General features: G+C 37.3%; 1 protein-coding gene across 1 annotated transcript in view; it reads right to left on the bottom strand.

Moving 5' to 3' along the window:
- SEMA3E (semaphorin 3E) overlaps positions 1-13,048 on the bottom strand; it is a 280,371-nt gene extending 267,323 nt beyond the window's left edge. Inside the window, exon 1 of the mRNA XM_043873243.1 lies at positions 12,379-13,048. Coding sequence (XP_043729178.1) covers positions 12,379-12,493 — 115 coding nt within the window. The 5' untranslated portion in view covers positions 12,494-13,048. The remainder of the gene's footprint in view (positions 1-12,378) is intronic.
- Between the last annotated feature and the right edge of the window lie 665 nt (positions 13,049-13,713).

The raw sequence follows: 13,713 nt of genomic DNA, 5'->3' as shown, positions 1-13,713 counted from the left end.
ATGCTTCCATAGCACTTTGTTCTAACCTTTAGTATATAAAAAAAAAAAAAATCCTGCTTTATCACAACTTGTCTCTTTTTACAACTGGTCTTAAGCTTCTTGGAGAAAGGGTTTGGGTAGAGGCACTCTGTGTGTGTGTGTGTGTGTGTGTGTATTTCAATAAACTTTTAATATTAGATTAATTTTAGATTTACAGAAAAGTTGTGAAGCTAGTATAAAAGTTTCCATAAACTCACTGCCAGTTTCCTCTATTATTAACAGTTTACATTACTGTGGTACATTTGTCACAGTTAATGAGCTAACATTGATACATTATTGTTAGCTAAAACACATACTTCGTTCAGATTTCCTTAATTTTTACCTGATATTCTTGTACTGTTCCAGGCTACAATCCAGTATACTAAATTCCATTATAGAATTATGTTTTTTATTCTAAAATTCCTAGCATGATGCCCAGTATCTAAAACACTGAAGAAGCTCAACAAATAGTCATGTATCAAGTGAATGATTGAGTGAATAACTATTAAAAAGATATAGAAACTTCTGAATCCATTAAGGGAAAGACCAGGATGTGTAACAGGAGTGAAGTGCACCTAACTTCATTAGTCTGAGAAAACTTTCCATTGAGAGATAAAGAATACCTGGAATCTTACAAAATGCTTTTCTACAATCCACTAATATTAAATGTTTTCTTATCTAAACTCAATGATAGCACCATGTGTCACAGTTTATGCCATGAAAAATTATTAAAAACAGATTTAATTTTTATGTTAAATGATTATCAATAACTGTACATACTATATATATATCTTATCTAATAGAAAAACATAATAGGCAGAGAATATCATAATAGATATTTATGAATTTAAATATATTTTTGAAGATTAAGACTGTAATTTGGAAATTTAAATAAATGACACCTTAACCTTGTGTCACTAATGATGTATCTGTGTAATAGATCTGAAGGAGAGAGACTGAAAAAGTTAATATGAAAGCAAGGCTCCTCTGTAGCATCATCCCAAACACTTAGCCTAGTATTTCCCATGCTGAAGAGTGCATTAAGAATCCCCTACAGGGAATAGAGACTCAGACATAGAGAACAGACTTGTGGACACAGTGAGGGAAGGAGAGGGTGGGATGAAGAGAGAGAGGAGCATTGAAATATACATTACCCTGTGTAAAATAGGTAGCTAATGGGAAGTTGCTGTCTGTACAGGGAGCTCAGCCTTGTCCTCTGACTCTCTAGAGGGGTGGGATGGGGTGGGAGGTGGGAGGCAGATTCAAGAGGAAGGGGATATATGTATATCTATGACTAATTCATGTTGATATATGGCAGAAACCAAAACAGCATTGTAAAGCAACTGTCCTCTAAAAATAAAAATAAAAAAATAAAAGAATCCCCTGCAGGGCTTGTTAAAACACAGAATCCTGAGCCCCAGAATTACTGACTCAATAAACCTAATTCTCGAGTGTGAAGTCAAGCCGGCCTTAGGAAACACTGCTGTCAATAAAGCTAGTGGAGGGGATGGAATTCCAGCAGAGCTATTTAAAATTCTAAAAGATGATGCTATCAAAGGGCTGCACTCAATATGTCAGCAAATTTGGAAAACCCAGAAGTGGCCACAGGACTGGAAAAGGTCAGTCCTTATCCAAATTCCCAAGAAGAGCAGTACTAAAGAATGTTCAAACCCAGATAATTGCACTCATCTCCCATGCTAGTAACTGCTACTGCTAAGTCACTTCAGTCGTGTCCAACTCTGTGCGAGCCCATAGATGGCAGCTCACCAGGCAAGAATACTGGAGTGGGGTGTCATTGCCTTCTCCGCCATGCTAGTAAGGTTATACTCAAAATCCTCCAAGCCAGGCTTTAGCATTATGTGAACCAAGAACTTCCAGACATCCAAGCTGGGATTAAAAAGGCAGAGGAACCAGAGATCAAATTGCCAACATTCACTGGATCATAGAAAAAACAAGGGAATTCCAGAAAAACATCTACCTTTGTTTCACTGATTACGTTAAAGCCTTTGACTGTGTGGCTCATAACAGACTGCAGAAAATTCTTAAAGAGATGATAAAACCAGATCATCTTACTTATCTCCTGAGAAATCTGTATGTGGGACAAAAAGCAACAGTTAGAACCTTGTATGGAACAAATGACTGATTCAGGATTGAGAAAGGAGCATGATAAGGCTGTTCATTGTCATCCTTTTATTTAACTTACATGTAGAGCACATCATGAGAAATGCTGGGCTGGATGAGTTACAAGCTGGAATCAAGATTACCAGGAGAAATATGAACAATCTCAGAATGCAGATGATACCACTATAATGGGAGAAGGCAAAGAGGAACTAAAGAACATCTTGCTGAGGGTGAAGGAGGAGAGTGAAAAAGTTGACTTAAAACTCAGTATTAAAAAAAAACAAAACTAAACTAAGATCATGGCATCTGGTCCCATCACATCATGGCAAATTGAAGGGGAAAAAAGTGGAAGCAGTGACAGATTTCCTTTTCTTGGGCTCTAAAATCACTGTGAATAGTGACTGGAGTCATGAAATTAGATGATTGCTTCTTGAAAGGAAAGCTATAACAAACCTAGACAGTGTGTTTAAAAGCAAAGACATCACTTTGCAAAAAAGGTCCTTATATTCAAGGCTGTGGTCTTTCCAGTCATCACGTACATTTATGAGAGTTGGAATATAAAGAAGGCAGAGCGTGACAGAGTTGATGCTTTCAAATTGTGGTGCTGGAGAAGACTCTTGAGAGCCCCTAGGACAGAAAGTAATCTTAAAAGAAATCAATCCTAAATACTCATTGGAAAGAATGATGCTGAAACTGAAGCTCCAATACTTGGGCCACTTGATGTGAACAGTCAGCTCATTGGAAAAAAACCCTGATGCTGGGAAAGACTGAAGGCAGAAGAGAGTGACAGAGGGTGAGATGGTTGGATGGCATCACCAATGCAATGGACAGGAACTTGGGCAAACTTCAGGAGATGGTGAGGGACAGGGAAGCCTGGCATGCTACAGTCCATGGGGTTGCAAAGAGTCAGACATGACTTGGTGACTGAACAACAGCAGCATAATTCAGTAGCTCACAGGGGTTGCTAATGTTGCCAGTCCGGACACTTTGTACAGCACTGGATTAATCCCAGTGTCTGTCTCCTCTGAGCCCCTACTTTGGAGGAAGAGTGTAAGAAAAGCATCATAAGTAACATTATCTCCTCTGAGATGAAGCCCAACTAAGCCTCTCTCAGATTAATTATTCAGCAGTAGCTCTACCTCTTAAAGAAATAAACTTTTGTCGTTTTGACAATAACATGGAAGCCAAAAACAATCATAAAACTTTTTTGTTTGTTTTGTTTTTATTCAGTAGATGCTAAACCTCCAGTGTTTAGAAATGATCTGATTAAGTCACTTTATTCTGTCCACAAGGATCTCACCAAAAAGATACTCCTTTCCCTCAAGGATGTTAAAACATAGTTAAAGACACATAAGTCAGAAAATATAATAAGTCATTATTTCACAATATCCCACATCTCCATGATATATTTCTATTTTTTACAACAATCACATGAGATAGAAATTAGTTCCTGTGTACTTATGAGGAAATTAAGCCTCCAAAGAAGTCCAGTGATTTAGGATCAATAATATGACATCAAATAGGATAAGCTGTAGATTCAAATCTAGGATTTTTTAAAACTCGGAATCCATACATTTTCTTTCCACTAGCACATGCTGTCTCCTAATAAAACGTTCAAAGTGTTTTGGAGAAATGAGACACACTGGGAGGTCTGGGAGGAGAAGTAAAGAGACCTACATTTCTAGAATTGGAAAGGATCTCTGAAATCACATGGTCCATGATAAATTTTTGACTCAGGGTTAGGAAAAAAGCAATCAGCAGGAGTGAATAGCTATATGCAACATGGTCAGCACATTTCCTCTTCAGCTTTATTTCCACAGTGCATCCTGAGCTTTGAATTTAAAGTTCTCCTCACTTTCCATCATTTCCTGGGAGGAAACTAGTTAGGAGGGAAAAGGTCACTGTCCCCAACTGACCCCTCACTTTTTTATTCCCATTTTCATTGCTGCTGTTCTTTTCTGGTTCTGGAGTTGGTTGAGCCACCTAAAGTCACCACTGAGACATAGCCTTAGGGATGCCACTCTTCTGCTCTAACCTGTAAATGAAACACCCTCTCTATTGTGGTTTCAATGAGTTAAAAATCATAACTCAGAGAAAATGAGCCAAAACTACTTGGAAATAGATAGTTTTACATAATTAATATTTTTACACTAAGCTGAACATTATCCACAGAGCGAATGGGCTGGCAGGCTCTGTTCTGCCCTGCTCAGGACCCTAATTCTCCCCTCCAAGTCCCCACGGTGTCATGGTGCTGGGAACATCAGCCACCCACTGGTTACACAAACAGGGTAAGTGGTCCAGGTCACTAGTAAGCTATTTACTGTTTCATTATTTCCCAAGCCATACATTTCAACACATTTTTAAAACCTAATGAGTAAAGTCATGTCTTCTATTCATTGAACTAGCCAATAGAATAAATACGCAGGTAAACTCAAACCAGTATATAGACATCCTTCACTTAAAATGCTTTCATTTCACCTTTGGCTTAAAGTAGGGAAGAAATCATAATATCTATCTGGAAAAGAAAGGTGGGGAGACAAAGAGAGAAGGGGGTTGGTGACAACACTGCGGAGAAGTCAAAGAAACAAGTGATAGCAGAAGTAAAGGAAGTGGTTGTGGTGATTCAAGAATGACAAGAGCGTCAGGAAGTAGGTTTGGTTTTGTTTTAAAGAGGACCGATTACAGATTAGAGAATATGGCTGACCTGTTGGAAGGTGTCTGGAGGCCCCAGCAGCTCCACACAATGCAAAGCTGAGGTGAAGGAAGGCAGACAGGGAGAGAAAGTCCCAGCCTTTCTCCTCGTGCATGTTTTATCAAAGGAGCCATAAATGTTTGTTCTGGATTCCTTAGTTTCTTTGGTACTCTTCACCCCACCCAAGTAGCAGGTATTTCTTTTAAAAAAAAAAAGGCTGCTCTAAATCATTGTGCTTTATTCACATACCTGGTCAATGAACATTGACTGAACACCTACTAAGGGTGAGGGACTGTGTCGGCAGCATATACCTTACCTGATTGTCCAGGGGAGAGGTAGAATGCAAAGCTTTCTCTCACTTTCAAATCAATGTATGTTGGGCTGATTGCTTACAGGCCACTGTTTGGTTTAACTCCTGACAGTGTGATCTCCTCTTAGTAATATCTGTTCCATCGTGTCTTACAAAGCCGAGTCTACAATTACCTTTGTTAGTAACTTCTCTTTATTTCATGGCTTTGGTCTCTGTCTCCAAAGTGCCATCACACAAAGTTCCAACTTTCCTTTAATTATCAATGAAATAATCTTATGGTAACTTACAAGCATAAGAGATACCAATATCCTATGTTCTTTCCAGTCATCTACTCCATTTAGGGCTGGACTTCATTTAAAAACAAAAACAAAAAACTTTGCTTTCAAGTTAAATAAAAACAAAACTGTTGATTAAAGATTTTCCCTTATTTTAAGAGGTTAAGTTAATAATTAACTCATGATTGCTTTTAGAATAAAAAAGGGAACAAGAGTAGGGTAATTCTCCCTGAACCTCTTCTGATTCATGAGTAATTTATGAAAAGCTTCCTAAAGCTAAAGTATTTACCACACTAATTTGCAGTATCTCAGGTAATTCTTTCAGGATGCTGCAAGTTAAATATTACCATATTTTAAAAATGAGAAAATTCATACCCAGAAAGATAAGTAACTTTCTCAAGTCATGCAGCCATAAGCAACATCCAAAAGCTAGAGATTTTAGGCTATTGACAGTAGAATGCGAGAGGGTTTTGTAATTCTTGGGCCTAAGCTACTTTTCTGTGTGTGCTGTGCCAAGGCTCTGAGCTAAGTCCTTGACCAGAAAGCAGTGATGATTAAAGATAGAAGTAGAAATATGTTTTTAAGCCCTAGAAATCAGGCAAGTCATGAATTTCTCTTTTCCTTTTCCATACTAGTTGTAGAGTAGTTACCAGGGCAATGGGGCCTTATGATGGGAATATTCTGAACTAAGCATTGGACCCAAGCCACCAATTGCTTTGACCACCCACCAGGGTTATAGGAAATCAACTTATCAATTCCACAAACATTCCTGTTTCTGAAATCATCACATTCTCTGACAGAAAATGTTCTCCACTATCAGAAACTATAACACTTGGTTCAAATGAGGTACTAACATATCTTTCTCATTCATAGTCCAGAAAATCCAGCTGATAAAATATTCAGTCTTGTCATTATCATCCTTAACATGAGTACAAAGAATAATGCTTGCTTAAGCCCAAGAAATAACTAATGACATTGATAGTTTCTCTTATGCTCCAAATGTTATGTAAAACCATACTTGGAAAAAATTCTTCATTAAAATAATCATCATCCTTTGTATAACTTATATAGTATTCCAAAGTATCAGATGTGCTAAAAACTACTAACAGCAATTGATCCTGTCTATTGAAACCAAGAAAATAATCAAAATCTTTACACCTTTAGGAAAATGTAAGTGGTATAATTTGTTTTGTTTTCTTTTAAATTCTCTGAGACTGAACTTACCAGACCATTTTAACACTGCAGTGGCTATGTATGAAGGGGCATGCATGCATGCAAAGTGCCATTTCTGGATTCCTGCAGACTAAATTCCTCTACTAAACCACAGAAAAGTTTTACACACAAAGATAAAGTAAATCTTTTGTGTAAATCTTTGTATCTCCCCCACTAAGAACTCCCCAGGATGATTCCAACTGATATCTTTGATGAAAGAAAACTACTCAGCAGATTGTTAACAATAATTTTTTACCAGCAATGACCAATTTGATGTTTGGTGTCTTATTATGTGGTCATAGAACTGGGGTCACCAAGTCATATTATCCCAGACAGGAAGAGAGGCCATCTCTATGAAATACCCTCAAAAATGACAAATCTGACATGGACAATAAAATAACACATAAATTTTTGAAAGAATATTCCATTGTGACAACATGATTACTGCATGTATTTCTTAGTCAAGAACAACTATTGGTTCTTTATTATGCATAGAACACAGTCTTCACAAAATTTTTGAGACATGATTTTATATGACTAAATCATTTGTTGGTCCAAAATTGGCCCCGTTTATTTACAACTTTGCCTAATTCTGACCTCCCTTCTCCCTGTTTTACATTAAAGATAACTGCTTTCTCACTGTCATACTCAACATATACATATGAACTGAATAATTCATAGAACCATTCTGAAGCTTTTGATTATCCAGGTGCATTTCTGTGATACACGAGCAATATTTGTAAGTAACAGATGAAGTTACAAAGAATAGTGTTATTTAGAATCCTTACATAGACTTCTATGAAAAGTACATTCTGTGTAAACAAAACTCAACAAAACATTGTAATCCTTTCATCTTACCCACTGTCTTTTTTTTTTTTTTTCAAATGTAAACTGTTTCTTAATAAACTTATGAATTAATTCTCACTAGCTCTCCCTCATGGAGATCTGGACAGTATGGTTTGTATTCACCCCTGGGTCCTTCCTAACTACTTTCTTTATGAATCATACTTTATAACCACTTTTATTTATTAACCACACAGGGATGTGTAACTAATGCCATTATTGATAATACCTAGTTACTGACTGAGAATGAGCTGGATCAGGAAAAACCGGCTCAGTCACTGCCTTTTTTTAATTGGCCCTGGATATAAAATAAATACTACAACCTCCAGGATGATCATTCAAAACTTATTTATTTTTGTACTCTCCTAGAATTTTATCCATTTTTTTTTGTATAAATGGAAAAACAATTCTAAAATGTGTGGTATAAGGTGCGTATGCATAATAAATAGATATATGCAGACTTCTATTGCAAAAATATTGGCCATGAATCTTGGCATATACACAGATGATACAATTATCTTATAAATTACTATAAGCAGAGGTCAAAGGTATGAAATGGGATTTGGAGTGAATGCATCCAGGATAGATTACAAATTTTATGCAAATCACGACCAAATTTTGCTGTCATCTATTCTAGCATTACAGATGCTGGGACTTATTGATATCCAAACTTAAGGCATTTCCAAAAGTTTTTTGTCTTTGGGATATGTTTCCTTCTAACCTTCTCATTTTCTATCAGTCTTCAGGAAACATCAATAAGATAATTTTTAGGTTATAAAGTGTGTTTTTATAGCATTATTGATCTGTTTTGATCTTCTCAAAAACCCAGTGAAAAATATCAGTACTATCACTATTTTCAAATTAAGGAAACTGAGGCACAGATAACGACCATTAGTATAAGTGGAAGATTATAGCTGGAGTAGAGACCTCTCACTTCAAATCTGAGCTCTCTGTACTATGAAAAATCTGCATTTAATTGCTTATAATATTAAAATACAGATAGACTAGTTAATACTCACTATCCCATATTTATATGTATAGATACATATTCAATGCTCAAATCTACATTTATAATATCAACATATTTTAGCAATGATCCTCTGTCATATTTGGGCTTCCTTGGTGATTCAGATGAAAAAGAATCCATCTGCAGTGCAGGAGACCTGGGCTCACTTCCTGGGTTAGGACGATCCCTTGGAGGAGGGCATAGCAACCCACTCCAGTATTCTTGCCTGGAGAATCCCATGGACAGAGGAGCCTGGTGGGCTGCAGTCCATGGGGTCGCAGAGTCGGACAAGACTGAGTGACTTTCACTTTTTAATTTCTGCCATATTTATGTCTTTATTGAGCTATCTTTTCATCAAATATCCTGGGATAACAGCCTATGCTTATCAGCAGCCATTCTGCTTGGCTTCTGCAATTGTGAAGTCTCTTCTGGGGTCTTTGAACACCTACCCCATCTGGAACCTCCCTTGGTTGCATTTCTGGGACTTTCCACATGCACTGGGATTTCTTCTTCTTTGCCATGGGCTTTCCTGATTTGTTTTTTTTCTTCTTTGAGCTCCATTATCAGGAAGGCTATATTTTTGCCTTCCCTGTAACCTCATTAATGCAGGATGGTGAAAAGTAAGGAGAGACCAGACATCACAGAGGGAAGTGGCTGAATCTACCAGGACACTTCTCCCTTTATTCTCTTGCCTTCATTCTCATTCCTCTCTGTCATGAGGCTTATAGCTACTTTTCAAAGAAATCCTTGGGTAGAATATTATAAATTTGTACTAATTATATCAAAATTACCCTCTTTAGAGTATTGGCTATAAAACTGGTGATAAATTCTTAACTGTTGAGAAACTTTCAAATTCTTGTCTGAAATAGTTAATTTCAACCCATATCTTGACTGAACATTCTGACAGGGCAGGACAGAATCTTGCCATTTTTGGCAAGACATGAAACAAAGATACAAAGATACAACATCTTTGTATGTTTTGGTTAACCCAATTTATCTTGAACCTGTAAAATGCATTCAAAGATATATGTATTGCCTCAATAAAAGCAAATATTTCATTTCTTTATTTACCAGGCTTGCCTTAAGTTAGCATTTTTGCTTAATATCAGAGTGGAGTAGATATTCAGCAGAAGAGGGAAGAATTCAGTATTATTTCACTGTGGGTGGAGAGCAGTGAGGAATAAGCTGGAAGATGCTCCATGTTTGATCCCAATGTTCTACTTTTTCTCCCTCCCTCTCTGCCTTTCCTCCCTTTTGATCCTAATGGTCTTCTCCTCTCAAGCTCTGTTGAAGAATATGCCACTTGCAGGGTTAGAGAAGAATGAAGGAGAGAGGGAAAAGGGTAATTCCTGGATACTTTTTTTCTGAACATATTTTTATACAATTTTATTCAAGCTTTATATTAATATATGACACTGAGACTTTCCCCTCCTCTTTGGGAAGAAACACGAGGCTTGTGGTCTCCAGCACCATCTTGATAATAGAAGATATACGAAAGATGCTTGTCCTTTTCCCACATGGCATAGACCATTGCTATGAAATGAATCCCTGGATGAATCTAGCAGACCACCTCCAGGAAGCCTTCCTGGATTTCTCCACAGGGGGTCAGGCAGCAGGGCAAAGGTGCTAGATTACTTGTGTCTCATGTATCTTATTTTTAATGACCATACATTCATTTACAATATTAATCACTGAATTTACTGATTAGTAAAATTTCACCTATTTGGATGTCATTTATGATAGCAAAAGAGTATACTCAAAAATATTCTGTCCCCAGTTTTTGGACACTGCTAAAATGTCTATTGATTCTGAAGTGCAGAGAGGTGAATGTGTTATTTCTACTGTATTAATGGGACAGAATGTCCCTGCTCTGACAGTTCTGTGCTTCCCTTTCACTGAAACACCTGCAGTGCAGGAGGTATTTGCTGCTTCAGGCTGCATCTCTGGTGTGATCTCTTAACTGACTTTGGCAATTAAACTGCACAGGTGGGAACATCCTATTTTCAGGTAACTCTATACTATCTTTATATAAGAGCACAACATTGCACATTTTCAGCTAGTGCCATTAAATCAAAAGGTTAAGAAAAGTCAACAGGAAACCTTGTGGGACTTTTCAGTCTAGTATCCATAGATACAAGCAGTGGTCCTCCCACATCACTTAACACAACTCGTAAAATCAGTTACAGTTACTCCTCTGATCAAGAGAGATGTGTTGAAGATGAGGCTGATGACAACATTATGCACTAGAGTTCTGGTATGCTCTAAATTAGAAGTTCCCCAAGGAAAAATATTAAAATGAGATATCTCTGGAAACACTGATATTAAGCTATCAAAAAACAAGCATCCGAGTAATGAAGTATAGAAGGTTGATAGGTTGATACCATGCATAGCAGAATGGTAACTTGACAAATTTGGCAGCTTATCCACTTGTCTACAATAGAAAAAGAATCCATTATTATGTTTTCTTTCTCTGACATCCTTATGAGTCCATATTCCATCACATCAAATTTTAACATTTAAGTATATTTGCTCTTAACTTCTTAGGAATATGTATGTTGGTACGTATCATAATACATCTTTCCAAATCAAATAAATTGTACTAATTCTAGGCACTATATTTTAAATACTTTACAAATTCAGGGTCAATGTGTTTCTTAAATTTATGCTACATAGTTGGGAGTATTATCAGAAACCTGTTTAAACTAAGAAAATAACCATAGATTTTTAGCTGTTCTAAAATGAGACATTTCTATAATCAAATCAACTGATAATTGTCCAATTAAAAAAAGTGTCATTAAAATTGAGGCCTCCCTTTTGGTTTCTCCTGGTAAAGATTACACTCATATTTAAAAATGCAGAATATTTTCTACAGTGGGAGACAATTAAAAAGCTTACACAATTGAAAAATGTTTCTTATGTAATTTTCACTATTCCATCTATTATCTGTCTCAATGATTAATGATAATAAATACTTCTTTCCCGAAAATTTATTTCAAAAAACTTTTAAGTCAGTAAAGTCACTTTCATAGAGTATGGGTTTTGTTTGTTTCTTGTTTGTTTGTTTATAGGAAGGGTCATCAAACCTATTTATGACTGGCTTTTATGGACCTTGATGCAAAAGCTATCATTTGATCATTTATTTACGACTAAATGCTGCTTTACAAAACATAGTAGCAGAATAAAATAAGCATTTCAATTGAAGATAGATCTTCAATTAAGCAATACAAATTTACAGAAAAGAAAAGAATAGATGTTAGTGTACAGTATCTAACACTTTAAATCAATATAAACCAGTTTACAGGGACTGTTAACAAACTGATTTTTTTCTTGTCACATATAAAAAATTTCTAATAATCAATTTAATTAGAAAGCTAGTTTATACCAGTTGTGAGTCATTTTAATCACACAGTGATGACTTTGTTATAATGGGCAAGGAATCATTTTATTCTCAAGAATCTTTTTTCCTCTTCTCATCCCCATTATGGACAACAGAAAACAAAAAATCAATTACACCTCTATTTCTACAGCCCTTCCCTAACATCCTTGCTTCCCTTTATGCATGAATCGATATTTAAATACCCACTGCTAACTTGGTGGATTCAGCCCCTCCAAGCTCTTTACAACCTGCTTCCTTCTCTCTCCTGTTGTGTCAGCTAGTGAGTGAACTTACTAACAAAACCTAATATTCACAAGACAAAAATAACGTCTCTAAAGTTAGCCTGTGATTTTACACTATTTTCAGCTGTGGTTAGCTGTGACCTATTCATTAAAGGTACTTAGAATCTTCAGTCAGTTTTGCAGTAATTTTTCTCAGGTGCATGTTAAGAGTCTGGAGACCAAAGATCAATGTTAAATGATTTTAATTTTTTTCTCATTTTTTCCTAAACAAAAGGTCACCTACCTTTATGTGCCAGGCGCAGGCGGGGGTGCGGGGTGTCGGCCGTGTGACCGCCTGCCCGCAGCTCCAGCAAGTAGCCCCATAGGAGCCAGGTGACGAGGTGCCCAGCCGATGCCATGCTGCCTGCCGCTGCGGTCCTCACTCTCTGGCGGGGTGAGTTTTACTTAGGACTCCCCTCCAGGGGCAGCGTACGAGACAGGCTTTGTCACAAACCGAACGCGTTGTCATCAGAAAGCACAGTTCCAAAGTGCCATTTGTCAGGCTGTGTTTGGATATGTAAAACCTGCCTTTCCCCAGGACAGTTGTTTATAAGCCGGGAGCAAGAGGACATTCCAAGGAGTGAATCTTCCCTGCCATGTCCTGCCTGCAGCTCTTCTCAGTCACTAAGCGGGGAGACTCAGGAAGAAACTGTATTATCTGAGTCACTTATGCAAGCGATTCATTCAGAAAAAACAACAACAAGCCCAGCACACGCAATGCCTTCACCCCCGAGGAGCTCCTCTTCTCTTCTGGCTCCTTGAAGCCTCAGAAGTCAGCTTCTTGCACCGACTTGCCAAACAGCTAGATTTAATTCACCTTTCACCTTGCTAATTAAAAACAAGAAGTGCCATTCCCTCCAGGAGTTGCAGGATCCACCCAGCAGGGATGCCGCTGTCGGCGAGCTGTGTTTACGGGGAAAGTTCAGGCGGGGTTGAGCAGCATACTTGCTGTTTCTAGGAAGTGTTTCTGGTCCACGTGCCCTCGTCCCACCCGCCCTCCCAGGATTATTGGCCCCGCGTCACTCAGCGACAGGAGAGAAGTTCACATTTTGATGGGAAAGGGGAATCAGGAGAGAGAATGATATACAATAGGCTGCTTACTTAAAAATCAGTATAACCTAAGAGGATGGAAGGTCAGGAAGGGCTTTTAAATTCTCCCTCATCAGGATTAACCCTTGAGTAAATACAGATTCATTTTAAACAATCTGTCACCATTCAGTACCCAAACTGATTTTTTTTTCTGTTTCCACTGAAATTGCATTTTCCCCCCACATTTTTTGCCTTTTTATATTGATTGCATCTTAGAAATGTCATTTTCAACTGCTATAAGGAAAGCATTTCAAGAACCTGAAAAAATGTGTCTGTGATTGTTTTGTTATGTTAAAACTAACCAAGTGTCTTGTGCCGTTCTTCAAATGTGCAAATTCTTCAAATCAGAAGCAAATTCTTTTTTATAAGCATGTCATAAATTTCATCTCAAATTTTGGAATAATTAAGGTGATTATTAATTATTTTTGAGGTGATTTTGAGGTGATTCTTCTCCTATATAAGATAACTATGGTAAGTGAGATTCTCTACA

The sequence above is a fragment of the Cervus elaphus genome, chromosome 18 (genome assembly GCF_910594005.1).
Source record: "Cervus elaphus chromosome 18, mCerEla1.1, whole genome shotgun sequence".
Taxonomy (NCBI): Eukaryota; Metazoa; Chordata; class Mammalia; order Artiodactyla; family Cervidae; genus Cervus; species Cervus elaphus.
The sequence above is the reverse complement of the archived record's forward strand: the minus strand, read 5'-3'. Positions and strand labels throughout refer to the sequence as shown.